The following is a 20,671-nucleotide window of genomic DNA, read 5'->3' as shown; positions in this document are numbered from 1 at the left end:
TATCTTTCCCCTGTCAGACTTGTCGGCCTGTGTCTGGAAGGCTGCCAAGTTCTTCAGTGTTGAACTGTTCCTCTATGCACACTCCAGTGTGTGTTTTATTTACATAAGCCAGCAGCTTCTCTGCTATCTTATCAGTGATAGAAGAGAGCTGGATAAAAATCCTCCTCTGGAGGCTGTGAAAGGAGCTGGTCTGTCACATACTAAGGAATTAACGACATAGGCAGAGCTGTCTGCAGGAAGCCTGTAATGTTCAGTGCATGAGAGAAGCTGGGGACAGAAGGTAAACACACACAAGTGATCTCTTGAGATTAAGAAGTAAGGCTGTATACAGCCTGCTTGTGTATGGATGTATTTTCTATGTGTGGACATGCTGTACATCAACCTACTTCCTGTTTTGGTAGCCATTTTGTTTGTTTATAAACAAACTTTTTAAAACAGTTTTTGACTACTTTTAATGCGGCGGCGAGCGGTTAAATTGTGACAGAGGGTAATAGGAGATGTCCCCTAACGCACTGGTATGTTTACTTTTGTGCGATTTTAACAATACAGATTCTCTTTAAAGGATGGTTCAAATTCAGAGCACAATACAGCTTTACATGCAGAAAATACAGTGCTCCTTGTAGGATATCTGGTTTCCAGGGAGTTTTCTGTATCCTGATCCACACTATAGAATAGCACTTTTGATATTGTTTTATGTAAACGAAATGTTTTTAGATTTATATAGTAAGGCACTGTTGTTATATTCTCTGATATTAAAGGGTGATGATCAGAGATGGTTATTCTAGGCTTATGGCTGGATGGTGTAATGGTTAAGGGTTCTGCCTCTGACACAGGAGACCAGGGTTCGAATCTCGGCTCTGCCTGTTCAGTAAGCCAGCACCTATTCAGTAGGAGACCTTTGGCAAGACTCTCTAACACTGCTACTGCCTATAGAGCACGCCCTAGTGGCTGCTGCTCTGGCGCTTTGAGTCCGCCAGGAGAAAAGGGCAATATAAATGTTATTTGTCTTGTCTTTGTCTTATGCCTTGCTACTGTCAGCATTTACTCCCCACCTCCTTCCAAACTACTTGCCTTAAAAAATGCAATCATTTGATGCTGCAACTACATCTTGGTGCAAAAATGCTATTTGTGCAAGACTGTGCTATCAGAGATGGTATTACAGGGAAGTTAGTATGAAAAGATAATGCTGGGCAGCTTGGCAATTTCATAGTAGAATGTCTATAGAGAGTGCAATTGGTGACTTAAACATGCCTGTTAAACAGAGGGTTCATGAATCTGTACTTTACATTTGCAAAAATGTATAGAAACATGTATTGTGTTTTTGCTTTTTGTTTTTTACTATGTATGCATAGTAAAAAACTATGTATGTATGCATTCTCACCCACATAAATACATCCAAGTTTAGTGGCTTTCAAGTCTTTCATTCTATTAAAATATTAAAATGATATGGTAATATACATCAATTGATGTTTGAAATTGAATACCTCCACCTGCTGTTCATAAAGAGTACTGCAGTATGTCTTACTAGGGATTCATTCCATTCATGATACACGGTAGTTGTCTCTTTCAGCAATTCTCAGTGTGAAGGAATATGCCAGCGAGCAGGATGATTACCACGGGTGATGGGGCCCGACTACAAAATGATTGTATGTCCTCAGCTTTCTTTTTTATCATTAAAGAAATCCAACTCATAAATAGTTTTTACTGTATCATCTGCCTGTGTAGCCCTCTAGATCTGTTCCCTTCTCTGCCTGTATTACATTGTACTGGACAGCCCTGATCTGGACTGGACCACAATGGACTGGATAGTAGAGATGGCCCGAACGGTTCGCCGGAAGTTCGGTTCGCCCCCGTAATGCCCCATTAGGGTCAACTTTGACCCTCTACATCACAGTCAGCAGGCACATTGTAGCCAATCAGGCTACACTCCCTCGTGGAGCCACTTCCCCCTTATAAAAAGCAGGCTCCACCGGCCATTACACTCACTCGTGTGCCTGCAGTAGTGAGAGGAGGGACAGCTGCTGGCAGACTCTCATAGGGAAAGATTAGTTAGGTTGTTGTAGGCTTGTTAGCTTGCTCCTTGCTGATTCTTATTGCTAAAATAGCACCCCACAACAGCTCTTTTGAGAGCTAATCTTGTTCTTGTTACCTATTTATTTTTCTGTGTGTCCCACTGACAGACACTTGTTGCATAGACAGCCTTGCTAATTCATACTGCGTGTGTGCCACTGCTAGCCAGGCCCAGCACATTCAGTGACTACCTGTGTGTGTGACAGGTGCACATTGTAATACCCAATACTGCATATACCTACCTGTTGTGTTCAGTGCACCCACCTCATCACTGCATATACCTACCTGTTGTGTTCAGTGCACCCACCTCATCTCTGCATATACCTACCTGTTGTGTTCAGTGAACTCACCTCATCACTGCATATACCTACCTGTTGTGTTCAGTGAACCCACCTCATCACTGCATATACCTACCTGTTGTGTTCAGTGAACCCACCTCATCACTGCATATACCTACCTGTTGTGTTCAGTGGCATGCTTTGCGGAAATGCAGCGGAGAAACAACTTGCCGGTGAGACGCTTGATATGTGATAGCCCGACTCGCTGGAAATCGACCCTGGTCATGTTCTCTCGCCTGCTAGAACAGGAGAAAGCCGTCACCCAGTACCTGTATAATTACAGTAGAAGGAAACAATCTGGGGAGATGGGGATGTTGTGACCCAACAACTGGACACTAATGCGAAATGCATGCAGGCTCATGCGGCCGTTTGAGGAGGTGACCAACCTGGTGAGTCGCAGTGAAGGCACCATTAGACTTGCCCTCCATAACAGATTCTCGTTAAAGGATTTAAAGTTGATTCATTTCACATATACAGCAGGGCCTCGGAAGTCCTGTATTGTTATTTTTGGTCACTATCTCGGGACATGCATGCCATGCCTGCTGCCTTCCTTGGATGTACGGGGGTGGTAGCCGTTTCTAAGGCTCCCACTCCGAACCAGAATCAAATCAGGATTCCCCAGCCGTTACCCGTGGTCACTCGCAATGGCAGACTTGCCCTCCATAAGATTCTCGTTGCAGGTACTGAACAGCAAGCAGAACAAGTATTTAGAAAAATAGATGTAAGCTTTAACAATGGTAGAGAAAGAACCATTGAAAGTTGATAAGGCAGTCAGACATTGCCTGACATCACTAAGTGAGGAAGAGCAATCTCGCCATGGTGTGCACCAGTCCAGCACGGCCGTCACTACGCAAACTGCTGTTTGCGGTGCGTTACACAGTGAGTTTGGTGTGTCAGTGTGAAGCAGTACTCTAATTACACTCCCTGATTGATGTAGACACATGCAAGATGTTTTAAAGCACTTTAGGCCTGCAATTTAGCATTCAATGTGATTTCTGCCCTTAAAATGCTGCTTTGCGTCAAATCCAGATTTCCCCCCCGGACTTTTGGCGTGTATCCCACTCCGCCATGCCCCCCTCCAGGTGTTAGACCCCTTGAAACATCTTTTCCATCACTTTTGTGGCCAGCCTAATTTTTTCTAGTTTTCAAAGTTCGCCTCCCCATTGAAGTCTATTTCGGTTTGCGCAAACCAAACTTTTGTTGTAAGTTTGCGAACTGGGCTCGCGAACCTAAAATTGGAGGTTCGGGCCATTTCTAGTGGACAGTCCTGATCTGGACCACAATAGACTGGACCGCCCTGATCTGGACTGGACCACAATGGACTGGACAGCCCTGATGTAGACCACAATGTACTGGACCGCCCTGATCTAGACTGAACCCCAATGGACTGCACAGCCTTGATCTGGACTGGACCAAAATGAACTGAACAACCCTAATCTGTATTGGACCACAATGGACTGGACAGCCCTGATCTGGACCACAATGTACTGGACCGCCCTAATCTGGACTGGATCGCCCTGATCTGGACCACAATGTACTGGAGCGCCCTAATCTGGACTGGACCGCCCTGATCTGGACCACAGTGTACTGGACAGCCCAGATCTGGACTGGACCACAATGGTCTCAAATTTGTCAGTTACTTTGAGGGTAGTCTAATAGAGGCAGTTGCATTGTAAACTATGTGTACAGTGCCTGTATAAATCTTTACCCAGTGAGACATTTTGGGACCCCCTTTAATACTGGACACCAGCAGTAGGGAAAGGTAATATACCGGTAATTGTTTTTTGTTTTGATTCCAAATTAAATACCTTCTTTATACAGTAGTAATGCAGACATCTTCATTTGAATCTCGAACAAATTAGTGTGATTGTTTATTATTCGACTTGAAAGTGGGGTCCAATCCCTTCTTATTTGTGACATAAGGGATCACAGCCTACTATTGCTCTGTGTAAATGTAAGGGCAGCGGGTTTTTTTTCTTACTAGCCAATAATATTTAGTTTACATTTCTGAAATTCCTTGAGAAATACAGCAAAGTCCCCAGTATCCAGCACCGGATATATCACCTGATGCCGGATACATGTGCTTGACGATTGCTTGAGCAACCGGCCGAAGAAGCACAAACCTCCCCCTTTCTGCTGCATAAAATACTCACCAAGCCTCCAGCAATGTCCTGCAGCTCCTAGCAGGCTCCTGTTGGCTTTTTGATGTCCTCCGTGTATGACTTCCTGGGTGTCACATAACCCTGGTCAGTTCAAATGACATGTCGGGGGCGTGTACGGATGCCAGAAATCCACTAGGAGCTGCAGAACGTCGCTGGAGGCTCGGTGAGTATTTTGTGGCCAGCGAACCCCCAAAACCCCAAATAATAGTCCCAGTTGTCCCCTCAGGAATGCTGGTTAGTTGAGACTTACGGTTGCCTTAGTTCTGGATAACAGGGACTTTGCTGTATTCTGATTGGCCACAACTTCATTTCCTCATTTTGTTCATTGCTCTTTGTGTGGCAAAATAAGACTAAAATAGCATTATTAACATAAGGAAGTAGGGGGTGTTAACCCTGAGTGTGCAGTGATACATTTTGTTATCATTGCTAGGAAGAAAAAGTTAAATAACGTTGTCGAAATTAATTCTTTTAAAGGCTAACTAAATTATTCAAGGTTTTTAAAGATTAGCATTTCCTTTTTAGGCATATTCTCAGATGAAGGCAAAATTGACAGTACAAAATATGTACATGTTCTGATCAAAGTCAGTGCTTACAGATAAAATGCAAATGTAGTGAGCAGAACTCATCAGTACCAAATGTAGTGAATGTTTCACAGTTAGGTCTAAGCAGCCCAGGACACCATTTCATTGTGTTTTTGTGTTTATGTTGTGCTGTCATTTTCTCCAGAGTATATTCATCATAATGCACACAAGCTGAAGTCTTTGCCATGTTTTTTGTCCACTTGACCTTACTATTAGTTTCTGGTATGTGGGAGGAAACAGTGCCCAGTACATTACCCACACAAACACAAGAAAAACATACAAACTCCATGCATATAGTGTTCTTACCAGGAATCTAACCTGAGACTTCAATGCTACATGGGAAGGGGAGAAGTAGTGTAACTATGGGGAAGCAGCAGCAGCGGTAGTGCTTGGGCTTACCTCTTCCAGCGTCAGGCTGAGAGCAAGGCAGACCCAGGGCCGGATTTTCCATAAGGCACTATAGGCTCGTGCCCACAGGCACTTAATGGTGAAAAGGCGGCTGATTCCCCGATTGCTTCCCTCCCTCTTTCCCTATGCGAAGTCTTGAGCAGAGAGTAATGAGAGGTTACTCACCTGGCTCTCTGCATTCCACTGAATAGTTCTCCTTTCAGTTGGCAGCAACACTAGATACCTAAAACTAAGGGGCACCTGTGGCTGCTTAATATTGGGGGTCATTTTGGCTACTTTATACTAAGGGGCACCTGTGCCTACCTATGCTGGGCAAACGAAGTAATGGAGAGGTAATAGCTGGGCCAGCCAGTACAATTGTGGTGCGGTTTAGCAGGGGTTTGTGGATTTGTGTAGGGCAAAGTCTAAGGTGCCAGAACATCTGTGCCTACATGCTCAGGTGATGTAAATCCAGGCCTGGTTAGACCGCTAGACCAAGAGCAGGACAGAGGGGACCAAATGGTATGGGAGGAGGGCTCCAGTGGAAGAGGGAAAAAAGAAGTCTGTGCAGTGTTGGACTGGGAGGTAGAAAAGCTTAGGAAATCCACTTGCTGGCCAAGCAGCAGTAATAAGGTGTTGCTGCTCACAGTGAAGACTTGCTGCAGGTTTATATTGGGAGTGATAACACAGGGTTTCTGCTGCTTGGCCAGCATCTGGATTTCCTCAGTTTTTGTACCTCCCAGTCCGACACGGAGTCTGTGCCCCCTCCCAGATCTCTCCTTCTTCTTCATTTGTCCTTTTTTCAGAATTGATGTTCAGAGCTATGTAAATAGACTGATGTGTGTTTATTTGACTCAAAACTTTAAACTGATATAGTTCTTATTTTTCAAATATTAATACGAATGAAAACGAATGGTAATAGAAAGGACCAGTGTTGTTTGAACTGTAAAACTGGTTTTTGTTTACACATATTTTGTGGTATACATGATAAGGGGCGTGGTGGAGGCGTGTTTAGAGGCGTGGCAGGGGTGTGTCTTAAAGGTGTCCATTTTTCTTATCTCAAAATGTTGGAAGGTATGACATTGCTACCTGTGCGGTGCTGCGGTAGGCTGTTAGAATGTGATAAATATCTGGCAGGTGTGTATGTGTAATATACATCTAATCTATTATGAATAGACCCCCCAGAATCGGTCTGTCATAGTTTGTAAATTGAATGTGCTAGAAGCACATTGTACTGACAGTCTGTTAAACAATGCTCAGCTTCCTGTCTGCTGAAGAGCAGCAATGACCTTATTTAAAAGATGCTTTACATTTTCATTCAGGAGATTGAATTGCGCGAGTCTCGCTTCCCTGGCTGTATTAACCTTGCAGCGTTTACTGGGAAGCTCTTAACTCTGCTCATGTTATATGAGTTAAAAGCCATTATTTTCCCAAGGCTGCTCTTGAGCCTGAGAGCTGGGGCCTGACTGGCATTGTGTCTCACAACTCAGCCTGTTATCAGACCATCACTGGCAGGCTGGTCAGAGGAGTCCCATAATTGTTTTTCTGTGTTTCAGACAAGATCTGAGTGACAGGAGTATTCCACCTGCCACTGCTGCAAGCCCAACACATTATAGGGAGTGCCCTCTGCAATCCTGACAGTGGCTGGTCTCCTTTTTATGATAAAGTAAAACAAGGCATCAACCTAGTAATATCATAAACTTCGTATATTATTATTATTCAGTATTTATATAGCACTGACATCTTCTCCAGTGCTGTACAGATGTACAGGGAGTGCAGAATTATTCGGCAAGTTGTATTTTTGAGGAATAATTTTATTATTGAACAACCATGTTCTCAATGAACCCAAAAAATGAATTAATACCAAAGCTGAATATTTTTGAAAGTAGTTTTTAGTTTGTTTTTAGTTTTAGCTATTTTAGGGGGATATCTGTGTGGGCATAATTATTAGGCAACTTAACAAAAAACAAATATATACCCATTTCAATTATTTATTTTTACCAGTGAAACCAATATAACATCTCAACATTCACAAATATACATTTCTGACATTCAAAAACAAAACAAAAACAAATCAGTGACCAATATAGCCACCTTTCTTTGCAAGGACACTCAAAAGCCTGCCATCCATGGATTGTGTCAGTGTTTTGATCTGTTCACCATCAACATTGCGTGCAGCAGCAACCACAGCCTCCCAGACACTGTTCAGAGAGGTGTACTATTTTCCCTCCTTGTAAATCTCGCATTTTATGATGGACCACAGGTTCTCAATGGGGTTCAGATGAGGTGAACAAGGAGGCCATGTCATTAGTTTTTCTTCTTTTATACCCTTTCTTGCCAGCCACGCTGTGGAGTACTTGGACGCGTGAGATGGAGCATTGTCCTGCATGAAAATCATGTTTTTCTTGAAGGATGCAGACTTCTTCCTGTACCACTGCTTGAAGAAGGTGTCTTCCAGAAACTGGCAGTAGGACTGGGAGTTGAGCTTGACTCCATCCTCAACCCGAAAAGGCCCCACAAGCTCATCTTTGATGATACCAGCCCAAACCAGTACTCCACCTCCACCTTGCTGGAGTCTGAGTCGGACTGGAGCTCTCTGCCCTTTACCAATCCAGCCACGGGCCCATCCATCTGGCCCATCAAGACTTACTCTCATTTCATCAGTCCATAAAACTTTAGAAAAATCAGTCTTGAGATATTTCTTGGCCCAGTCTTGACGTTTCAGCTTGTGTGTCTTGTTCAGTGGTGGTCGTCTTTCAGCCTTTCTTACCTTGGCCATGTCTCTGAGTATTGCACACCTTGTGCTTTTGGGCACTCCAGTGATGTTGCAGCTCTGAAATATGCGCCTTGGTTTTTCCACACGCTTCTTGCGACCCTGTTGACTATTGAATGAATGAAACGCTTGATTGTTCGATCATCACGCTTCAGAAGCTTTGCAATTTTGAGAGTGCTGCATCCCTCTGCAAGATATCTCACTATTTTTGACTTTTCTGAGCCTGTCAAGTCCTTCTTTTGACCCATTTTGCCAAAGGAAAGGAAGTTGCCTAATAATTATGCACACCTGATATAGGGTGTTGATGTCATTAGACCACACCCCTTCTCATTACAGAGATGCACATCACCTAATATGCTTAATTGGTAGTAGGCTTTCAAGCCTATACAGCTTGGAGTAAGACAACATGCATAAAGAGGATGATGTGGTCAAAATATTCATTTGCCTAATAATTCTGCACTCCCTGTATATAGTCTTGTCACTAACTGTCCCTCACAGGGCTTCACAATCTCACCATAACCCCACCATAGTTATTGTAGACTAGGGGCAATTTATGCTGGGCACACACAATGCTATTTCCCGTATAGTCGACGGGAATCGGATGATTATTTCTGTCATGTCCAAACTACTCCAGTTCAATAACGGAATTTATTTTCCGAAGTTATCACGGAAAAATTGATCCTATTATCGTTCGAGAACACTTTGGACATCTGCACACTATGTAATTTCCTGTCAGATTACCCGTTGATTCACAAGAGGGAGACCTGGCAGGTAGCTCTAACCCTTACAGGAGAAGAGGAGCCATAGAATATTTGTTTTATCACTGGATATCCACTTTAAAGAGGACCAAGCTTGTAAAATAAACAACATGTAATGTAAACCTCTGTGTTAGTGATGCAAGAATCGGCAGGTGCCAGGGTTAGTAACTCATCCACTCCATCCGTAAATTACCCGCCCATGGCATATAAAATTTACACCAACTTAAAATGAACTGCATTTCATCAACCATTTCTATCTGCATGAAGAGTGACAAGACTGAACTTATACACCATGTAAGTCAAAAAAGGGCGCCCTGCACCCTCCTACCATTGATGCCTAACCCTAATCGTCCCCACCACAACCCCAGTGGCTAACCCTTCCTACCCAACAACACCTAACCTTAACTGACCGTCCCCGCTAACCACCCCCCACCACGCCTAATCTTAACTGTCTCTGCCGCTGCAACCCCCCCGCACACTCCTAACCTAACCCCGCCACTACCACCGCAACCCCCCCCTCCCCCCCCCCCCCTTACTCCTAACTTCCACTGTGAGACCCCACACCTAACCTTAACTGTCCCCGGCATCAGGAAAAAAAGGCAAAAACTTTAATTTTCGGGCACTGCCATAGTAATTATCGACAATGAGGGGAAATTTAGGCCCCCACAATTCCCGATAAATATTGAGAGTTGGCCCCCACTCTCTGTATTTATTGGGCACCGAAATTTCCCCTCCTTGACAGATCTGATTTCCGATCATGTTTTCTGATCGAATGATTGTCCAATTGGTTTTCTGATCACCTCTGTACAAAATTCATCCGAAATCAAATCGGACCTGTTGGAAATTATCGAATCGACCCATAAGTCTGACGGGAAATTGCATGGTGTGTGCCAGGCATAAGTTTGTCTTCAGCTGTTTAGAGCCAGTTCACATGAAAACGGTCCGTTTAGCAGACCATAACACACTGGATCCCAATGGGTGTGCACGGATGAATAGCATTCGTTCACATTGCTCCGTTGGAACAGATACGCTTGGCCTGTTCTACCAAACGGGATGCAAGTTTGGTGAGGGAGCGATTTTTCCAGGTCGATGGATGCGTCGCATCCACCGCATGATAACGGAAATGGAGATAACGGATCAAAAAAGGATGCCCAATAAAATTTGATCTGTTTCACAGATCAGTTTTTACACAGATCAATTTTTGACCAGTACAGTGAACTGGTCCTAATTCACACTAATAATAGTCACAAATGTAACGTTTTTTTTTTTTGCACGAGAAATAAAAATGAAACAAAAAGGAAATGAAAGCTCTAAACAAATAACGGATTCCTTGCAAGAGGCAGGGCTAGCACTTTCAGCTAATTAGACTGTGACATTGCACTGTATAGCATGGTCCTGGGCACTGTTTGCCAAGTCTCCAGCCATCAGTGTGAAATCTAGAGATGGCAGTTGATTCATGTTTATTAATTGAATGGCAGCAGACAGATGCATGCTCATTAAGTGTCACAGAATAAGGTTCAGGAAGTGATGTCACTTTCCTTCTTTAACATGAATAACGGCCAGTGATTGTCAGGCAGTGACATCACCCAGAGACCAGCTATGATAAAAACCTTTAACTCTCCGCATCGCTGGCGATTGGTAAAAACCCGGAGCTAATAATGCAGTATATGTATTGAGCCACCAATGAACAATATGTTATCATCTTAAAGATCTGTACTTGTATGTGGCTGAGGATATTTTTTTCAGATTACAATAGATCAATCTCTTCACTTCTGCTGTTCCTGATCCCAGGACAGCTGATATTTACAAAGAGTCCTTTTCTACAATTCTCTTCCAATTCAAACACTGGTTAAATTTCCAAGGATAATATATTCAGTATATACGGTATATAATATGCACTAGTTAAAAGGCCTGCCTGAAAAACAGGTGCTAGGCTGCCATCCCCCCCCCCCCCCCACGCAACGCAAGCATTGCCGCCCTGCGCACCAAAGCATGTGCACACGTACGCCTTTCCCCCTGCCTCGTCCTCCTCGCTGTCTGAAGTTCATCCGCACAACACACGGACACAGGTGGACACAGCGATAGGGCTCTTATTATATGGGATATACAGTATATATATATATATATATATATATATATATATATATATATATATATATATATATATATAGTACATTCTAGTGTAACAGAGGACTGACTCTCTAGCAATAATTAGCATAAGGTAACACACACTCTTCACATTATAACGTGTACGTTATTTTCATAGCATGAAAAATTGCTATGTAATGTGCTTGGTATCGCACACGTTATCCAGAAACACACTGTAGAAAGGCCCGTAACAACGCATAGTTATGAACATGACCAGATTGTAACTTTGCCCTCTTGGTTGTAAGCTCGCAAGGGCAGGGACCTTCCCTATGTACGTATATATGTGTACTTGTATGCAGGGTCGTAACTAGAAATCACCAGGCCCCCTGCGATACTTTGGATGGGGACCCCTCCCAACAGGGTAGGGCTGGGCGCTGTACAGAAGAAAACTGAATATGGACTGTCTACAAATCTTTGTCTGCAAAACTTTGATTCCTTATCAGTGGCTGAGCAGATGCAGTAATTAGAACAATTGTGCAGAGAGCAGAAAGTTTTTTCTCTGTGCCCTTAGTTGTCTGTCCCTCAAGACTGGGCCCCCTGTGGCTTCTGGGCCCCCCTGCAAATGCATCCCTTGCAGGGTCTATTGTTACGCCCCTGCTTGTATGGCTGGATGTCCTGATTGTAGAGTTTCAAACTTCTCTTGTACCTGTTCCCCAAGGTTTGTTTTGTACCAGTATGTACAGCGCTAAGGAAGGTGTTAGCACTATATATAGATAATAAAAAATAATAATAATGACCCTACATCATGAAGCAATGCGCATGGTGTGAACACACCTTTAAAGTGGAATAAACCTCTGACATAACATTCAATAAAAATGTGTTTTCCTACTTCCCATGCAGTTACTATATTTGCTTTTGTGCATAATAATATTGCCTGTTTACAAATTACAATGTCCCAAAGTACAGTTTATCTGCTATTAAAGCTGCCATTGCATTTTATTGCATAGCTGCTGTATTTATGTATTAAAATCTATCCAGTGATCACTTCTCATATCTCTCTGCTTCTACAGCAGAGAGCTCATTTTCAGTACAGCTAGGTATGTAGCAGTTCTAAATGAATGTAAACAAAATAAAATATTATTACCTCTTTGGATGTGGCCAGAAGCTGCCCACTGAAGGAAGGAGCTTTCCACTGAAGAACAAAATGCTGTGTTTAACTGTTTGAATGCTATTCGGCTACATTTTTTTTTGTGGTAGTAGATTTTATGTTGTAAATAATTTTTTAGAGCAAAGAAATGCTGAGTTTTACTACGTAGGGGTAAATTGGGGAATCTTGCAAAAATCCGCATTATTTTGCTATGCACAGGATGTATTCACTAAACTGTGACGCTAATTAGGCTTCCAGGAGAAAGCGAAAGTAAATTTTAACTTTTTTTTTAAAGCGGTAGTTCTTAGAACTTACACCAGTGTGTCAAACTTACACCAGAGTTAAAACTTGAAAGTTTAGTTCCACGTTAAGCCCCTTATTGGCATGAAGTGAAGTGAACAATTCTTTACATTGACCAAAGAGCTGCCAGTATTTTAGAGCCGCATGAATTAATCAAATAAATAAATGAAAGACTTTCTATTTAAAAGGCGTTGTATTACCCCTGCTCAGTTTTTTTTTAATCAATGCGAAGCTGAAACACAAAGTCTCCCTGAAAGCTTTAGTTCAAATGATACCATTAATTCTGCTTTAAAACTAATCAGCAGTGCGTACCTGGTTGAAAGCAGTTCAATTAGCTAATTACCTCCTGTGCACCGCATGTCCTTTTTAAAGTCCATTATGTCTGTTTAAAGGAGTTTTTTTTAAATTCCTTTTATACCGTCTAAGGAAGGGTAATGTCAGTTTTCCAGAATGTTAAAATGAGTGGGCAATAATTATTGCTGCAGATGGAGATGCTAGAAGACTTCAAGTAATTCAGCAGCTCCAGCTCTCATTACTGTGCAGGCATCTTGCCAAAGAAAAGGCACAAGGACAGACAGGTACTCGTGAGAGCCAAGTACGCAAAGGAGTACATAGGACAGTGTGATTTGTGGGTAGAACTAAAGTATTGCTTAGAATACAATTAACAAAAGAATAATTAAAGGACTGAAAACCAGTGTTCATGTGCTGGGTTTCTGTTACGCAAAACTGTAGTTTGTGGGCATTTCAGGTGACAGTCTACTGTGTGTACTTTTGAACTGAACAAGTACAAACACTTTTATTACTGTATATTTGTGCATAGTTACAGGATGCTCATTTAAATAGTTTGTTTTACATTGGATTGATTTTGAAGTTCTAGAGGTAACCTACAGTGAGAGGGGAGTCAGCATCACAGAACATCACCACCCTGACCAGAGAGGAGATCCTGAAATGGGAATCCATCGCCGGTAACAACCCGCCAAAGGGCAAGCCCCTGTGGGACATGGTCACTGAACACATCAAACATCTCACAAACAGAGCCGAAGATGCCCCAAACAAACGTTACAGAGGTAGAAGAGCCGGCGCACTCGTGAGACTCAAGAGGAAGGGCCTTCGCTCCTCCATTCCTGCCATCCTGTTGGCGAATGTTTGCTCTCTGCCCAACAAAGTATACAAGCTGCTCCTACTACTTAGCAGCAAATCCTAGATCGGTAGGAACACCCCGGTCCTCTGCTTCACCGAGACCTGGCTGAGTGAACGTGTCCCTGATCACTCCCTGCTTGTACCAGGCTACGACCTTCTCCGTGCGGACCGTGACCCTACGCTCTCTGGGAAAAAGAAAGGAGGGGGCATTTGCTTTTACATTAACACCACCTGGTGCACCAACACCTCCATCCTCAGAAAGGCCTGCACGCCGGAAGTAGAGTTTCTAGCTGTCATCTGCAGACCACAGTACTCCCCCAGGGAGTTCTCATCTCTAATCTTTGTCGGAGTCTACATCCCACCTGACACTAGCACCAAGGAGGCTCTGCGAGTACTCAGTGACAGCATCTCACGGTGGGAGACCGCCCACCCAGAGGCCCTTTTCATCATCCTGGGCGACTTCAACAACGCAAATCTGCGGCAGGAGAAGCCACGTTACAAGCAGCATATCACCTGCCCCACCAGGCACCACAAAACTATAGACCACTGCTACACTGTCCTTAAGGACGCATACAAGGCCAGCCAGGGTGCCCCACTGGGGAACTCTGATCACAACCTAATCCATCTGATCCCCACCTACACGAGGCTCCTGAAGACCGCTAAGCCTACTGTCAAATCTGTCAAGAAGTGGACAGATGAGGCTAAGCTGGAGCTGCAGGCATGCTTTGACTGCACTGACTGGTCATCCTTGGAGGCACCCACCCTTGACGAATGGTCAGAGAATGTCACCTCCTACATCAGTTTCTGTGAAGAAATGTGCATCCCTTCTAAGACCTTCAAGGCCTACCCCAATAACAAGCCCTGGTTCAACAACAAGCTGCGCCAGCTTCAGGAAATGTAAGGAGCAGGCGCACAAGTCTTGCTCCCAAGAAGAGTTTAAGGAGGCCAGGTATGCCCTGAAACGGGAACTGCACGCTGCAAAGAGAGCCTACTCCGACAAGCTGGGACTCCGTCTCCAATCCAACAACTCGAGGGAGGTATGGCAAGGCCTCAGAGCGGTCACCAACTTCAACCCCCCCCCCCCCCTCAACTGGTGACCCCGAGCACTCAGATGGCCGAGGAACTGAACGAGTTCTACTGTAGGTTCGAGCAACAGCCCAAACAGCCCGAGCCCCGGGGTCGGTGACTACAGCGGCACCCTCCTCACTGAGAGACCAGGACATCACTGCACCGGTTGCAGTCCAAGAGGCAGAAGTCCTCATGCTGCTTCGCAAGCTCAACCCCAGGAAGGCTTCAGGCGCGGATGGAGTGTCATCAAACTGCCTAAGAACCTGTGCGGACCAATTGGCTCCGGTGCTCACCACTCTATTCAGAAAATCGCTAGCGGAAGGTACAGTCTCCTCCTGTTTCAAGAGGTCCATAATCGTACCAGTCCCAAAAAAGCCAGGCAGCACAGACCTCAACAACTTCAGACCCGTGGCTTGAACACCTACCATTATGAAGGTTCTAGAACAGCTAGTCCTCGCTCACCTGAGACGCACCACTGATGCACTGCTTGACCCACTCCAATTCGCATACAGGGCCAACAGGTCCATAGAGGACGCCATAAACATCAGCCTGGAACACATCATGGAGCACCTCGACCGGCCTGGCTCCTATGCCAGAATCCTGTTCCTGGACTTCAGTTCAGCCTTCAACACGATCTGCCCAGACACCCTGGTCGACAACCTGGAGCAGCTTGGTGTTGACCCCACACTTCGCGCATGGGTCAAGAGCTTCATTTCAGACAGGACACAACAGGTCAAGCTCAGAAACTGCTCCTCCAGCATGAGAACTACCAATACAGGGGCACCTCAAGGGTGCGTACTGTCCCCGCTTCTATTCTCTATGTACACCAATAACTGCACTTCCGCCTCAGACTCCGTCAAGGTCATCAAATTCGCTGACGACACAACAATCGTCTGCCTCATCGACGAAAACAGAGAGCGAGAATACCGCAGGGAGATAGGGAGAATCTGCGAGTGGTGCAAGAACAGCAACCTGGTCCTCAACGCAACAAAGACTGTTGAGCTGATTGTTGACTTCAGGAGGAATCCTCCCACTCACCCACCAGTCTACATAGGCGAGACCGAAGTCTCCAGAGTATCATCGGTCCGGTTCCTTGGCACAACCCTATCCACTGATCTAAGGTGGGAACAGAACACCATCAAAATTCAGAAGAAAGCACAGCAGAGGCTTTTCTTCCTGCACCAACTTAAAAAATTTGGTATGCCTCGGGAGCTGCTGACCAGTTTCTACACCGCTACCGCAGAGTCCATACTTTGCTCCTCAGTTATCGTCTGGTATGCCTGCGCAACGGCCAGTGACAGACATAAACTGCAAAGAATCATTAGTGAGGCGGAAAGGATCATCGGATCGCCCCTGCCACCTCTCGATCTCCTCCACTAGGATGAGGAAGAGGGCTACCAGGATTTCCTTGCACCCCGCCCACCCTGGCAGCCGCTTTTTTGAGCCCCTCCCATCCGGCCGCCGCTTCCGAACTATCCCAACCAAGACCACTAGGCACAGGAACTCTTTCTTCCCCCAGGCAGTTTTGCTGCTCAACAATTCTGACCCCTGACTCTTCCGTCCTAGTCTGCAACCAGCATACTTGCCTTAGTGGCCCTTCTGCCTTCTCTTCTGCATCTCTAACACACAATATCAAAATAGATGCTATCGTACTGTTATGCTGCTAGTATGCGGAACTGTAGCCGCTAATGTATTGTAAATGCTGTCAGTATGTGTAATTGTTGCCGTATATATGTAAAATGTACAACGGTCATTATGTATTTGCCCTAGCCATGTGTACCACAAGCAATTCCGGGTACGGCACCACCGTACTTGGCGAATAAATCCATCTTGTGTCTTGTATCTTGATATTACAGTAGTAAGTAGAAATCTGACGGAACTGACATGTTTTTGACTAGTCCACCTCTTCATGGGGGATTCTTAGTATTTCATTTATTCTTTACAAAAGCACTCCCTGGAAAGGATCAATACAAAGATGCAGGCCGCCCACAGTACCTGTTTGCACATTATTCTGGCAGTTGGACTGAGCAACTGCCATTCACTGAGGCTTTGTTCACATCTAAAATCTGACGGCAGCGATTTTTTTTTTTTTTTTTTTTTTTAGCGTTTTTTCCCCTCCAGGTGCTCCACTGCGCGCCACGATTTTGTGCAAAGCGATTTTGTAATCGCTTTTACAGAGCGATTCAGTTATGTCACTTCCTGACGTCAGTCAGGAAGTGAACTCTTTGACCTGGAAAAGAATAAATATAATGTATTTATTCTTAAAAACGTGAACTCATTTGCTGCAGAAAGCGATTTTGTGAGCGTTTTGTGTCTTTCCTATACCCTTCATTGAGGCAAAATCGCCTCAAAAATGGTACAGGCACCACTTTGCTGAGCTGATCGGAAACAAACTGCTCAGATGTGAACTCTCTCATAGGGAATCATTGCACAAGTGTTTTTAGGGCAATTTTGAAAAACGCCTGCGCTTGAAAAAATGCTGAAAACGCCCCTAGATGTGAACGAGCCCTGAGTGCTTTTGAAAATTAACAAAACCCTGATAATCCCCTACAAGGAAATGGGCTAGTCCAAACCCTGTCAGTGCAACATATGAGAAAAGTAATTTATAGCACATTTTAGTCTGGGAAGAAGTGTACTTTTTATTTATGTGTTTTCAAGTATTTAAAATTTTACAGTTTTTCATGATACTGGTCCTTTATTTATGTATTTAATTTTAAACAATTCATATTGGCTGGCTGTCCTGCTGATCTTCTGCCTCCAACACATGTAGGCAGCCATAGACCCTGAACAAGCATGCAGATCAGATTTTTCTGACAAAAATCTGACAAGATTAACTTAATGTTTGTTTTAAAGGGGTTCTGTGGGATTCTAAAAATCAAACAAGCTGACACTTACCTGTTATAATGTCCCACGCCATCCTCCTCTGATTACCCGTCCCCCGCCGCCGGTCCCGGTTTAATATTTGTCTAAATAGACGAATAGTGCTCGCTCCCACGCGCGTCATCGGGAGCTTACTGCGCAGTACAAGGTTTTCTTGTACTGCGCCTATGCAGTGAGCGTGATTACCCCGGGACTGTCGGCGGGGAACGGAGCATTGGAAGAGAATGGCGTGGGACATTACCGCTGCAGGGGGCCGATAGAAGCCCCAGGTAAGTGTCCGCTTGTTTGATTTTTAGGATGCATAAGAACTCCTTTAACCACTTGAGGACCTAGCCTTTACCCCCCCTTAAGGACCAGCGCTGTATTTTCAGATCTGTGCTGGGTGGGCTCTACAGCCCCCAGCACAGATCAGCTGGCATGCAGAGCGATCAGATCGCCCCCCCTTTTCCCCCCCTAGGGGGATAATGTGCTGGGGGGGGGTCTGATCGCTTCTGCATGCTGTGGGTGTTGCGGGGGGGCACCTCAAAGCCCCCCTCCGCGGCGAAATTCCCCCCTCCCTCTCCTACCTGCTACCCCTCCGGTGATCGGGGCTGCACAGGACGCTATCCGTCCTGTGCAGCCAGTGACAGGCTGTCCCATGTCACATGGCGGCGATTCCCGGCCGCTGATTGGCCGGGGATCGCCGATCTGCCTTACGGCGCTGCTGCGCAGCAGCGCCGTACAATGTAAACAAAGCGGATTATTTCCGCTTGTGTTTACATTTAGCCTGCGAGCCGCGATCGTCGGCCCGCAGGCTATTCACGGAGCCCCCCCGCCGTGAATTGACAGGAAGCAGCCGCTCGCGCGAGCGGCTGCTTCCTGATTAATTAGCCTGCAGCTGGCGACGCAATACTGTGTCGCTGGTCCTGCAGCTGCCACTTTGCCGACGCGCATTATGAGTGCGCAGTCGGCAAGTGGTTAAGGCTGGTACACACAATGCAATTTCCAGTAAGATCAAGGGGTCGAATGAGTAATTTCCTAGCATGTTTGATCTGCTCCAGATTGCGGACGGGGGTGATTCTCAGATCAGTACTGCACGTTTGGGAGAAGATTGGACCTTATAGATTTGATGGGAAATTGCATTGTATGTACCAGCCGTTAGGTGTGTGATTGAGACACTATTGAGAGGTGTGTGATTAAGACACTATTGAAGCCAGTAAGATTAGCGGGATTCCAGGAAACAGGTATTGTTTTAAAGGAAATAAATATGGCAGCCTACATATACCTCTTACGTCAGGTGTCCTTTAAGTTAAATCATAGGTTGGACTGTGGGAATAGTTGTATATTACTGGATTGCGAAAGCAACATCAAGATGCCAGCCGTTAAAAGAGGTGTCTCTTGTAACTATTAGCAAAGACTGAGTAAATACATACTCTTTGGCCCCGTTGCGGTATAATGACCACTTTGTAAGGCGGCTTACCGCATTGCAATGCACCACCTATGGGATGGTCACAGTGTGGCAGACGCATTGTGGTATAGTGGTTTGCAGTATGGTAACGCACCAGGGGCTTGATTCACGAAAGCGTGATAACTGCTAGCACCGCAGTTATCACTTGATCTGCTGCGCTCAAAGCTTTGGTCCTTTTGGTAATCTGAAGTGGAGAGAGGTCAGAGAAGGTGGCATGTGGGCCCTTTTCCACCCACTAAGCCCCAGGCACCTGCCTAGGTTGCCTAGTGGATGATCCTGCTCTGCTCGCAATCACTGAACTGAAAATCAGGGATCTGGTTGGATTTTCTAGGCCAAAAAACGTTGTCTTGAGATTAGTGTAAAATTGAAGGTGTCACCATAGTGTATACACTTATATATATATATATAGTACATGTTCAGTGTTATGTAACTGTCATAAAGAGTGATCATTGGATGACTGCAGTCTGTTCCCATGAGCTCTTTCAACCTCTGACTTTGATTTTGTGTTTGATAAACCCCTATACAAACCACAAAACCACAATGACATTCATAACCTTGTGTTTACCTTTGCAATGTATTTTGCTTTCTACAGTTGCTATCATCTGAAAAGCTTGTCATGGCAATTACTGTCTCCTTTCTTGCAGGCTTCAGAGATACTGCTGGCTCAGAGAGTGATGGCGGGGACTCCAAATCAGAAGGGACCAATGGAACAAGTGGAGCAGAAAGTCAAGCAAAAAAGATCAGGGGATTTGGCTTTGGGGATATTTTCAAAGACAAACCAATTAAACTGAGGCCAAGGTCAATGGAAATGGAAAATGACATAGCTCCTGCTGAAAAGGTAAATACTGTATATATGCATGTTGTATATACTGTATGCATATACATGTTGTTGGCTGTATGTATGCATATGACATGTTTGCTCTGTATATGGTAGAGGGAGCACACTTGCCCCAGCATACCATATGGGGCGAGCTTTGGGCACTGACATCACTGGCACTGAGCACTAACCTCACTGTTGCTGCTTCGCAGTGACCTCATTTGTACTGGGCACTGCATAATATTGACCTCATGGTGCTGGGCTCTTGGCTAGCTGTTACTGGGTATGGACCTCACTGGCACTGGACACTGAATTTGCTGACACTAATATTGAACTCATGGTGCTAAGCACTGGCCTAACTGTTACTGGGTATTGTCCTCATTGGCACTGGGCACTGAATTTGCTGGCACTTATAATGACCTCATGGTGCTGGGCACTAGCCTGTCACTGGCTATGGAGCTCACTGGCACTGGGCACTGAATTTGTTGGCACTAATATTGACCTCATGGTGCTGGGCCTTGGCCTAGCTGTTAACTGGGTATGGACCTCACTGGCACTGAATTTTCTAGCACTAATATTGACCTCAAGGTGCTAAGCACTGGCCTAACTGTTACTGGGTATGGTCCTCATTGGCACTGAGCCAGGCCCGGATTTACATCACAGGAGCCTATAGGCACAGAGGTCCTGGCCCCCTAGACTTCAGCCTTCATGAATC

General features: G+C 45.0%; 1 protein-coding gene across 1 annotated transcript in view; it reads left to right on the top strand.

Moving 5' to 3' along the window:
- LOC137546931 (SH3 domain-containing kinase-binding protein 1-like) overlaps positions 1-20,671 on the top strand; it is a 194,962-nt gene that overhangs the window by 8,028 nt on the left and 166,263 nt on the right. The window contains exon 2 of the mRNA XM_068269987.1: positions 19,784-19,977. Within this exon, the coding sequence (XP_068126088.1) occupies positions 19,784-19,977 (194 nt within the window). The remainder of the gene's footprint in view (positions 1-19,783; positions 19,978-20,671) is intronic.

This window comes from Hyperolius riggenbachi, chromosome 2 (genome assembly GCF_040937935.1).
Source record: "Hyperolius riggenbachi isolate aHypRig1 chromosome 2, aHypRig1.pri, whole genome shotgun sequence".
Lineage (NCBI taxonomy): Eukaryota > Metazoa > Chordata > Amphibia > Anura > Hyperoliidae > Hyperolius > Hyperolius riggenbachi.
Note: the sequence above shows the minus strand (reverse complement) of the source record. Positions and strands in the feature narration are given on the sequence as shown.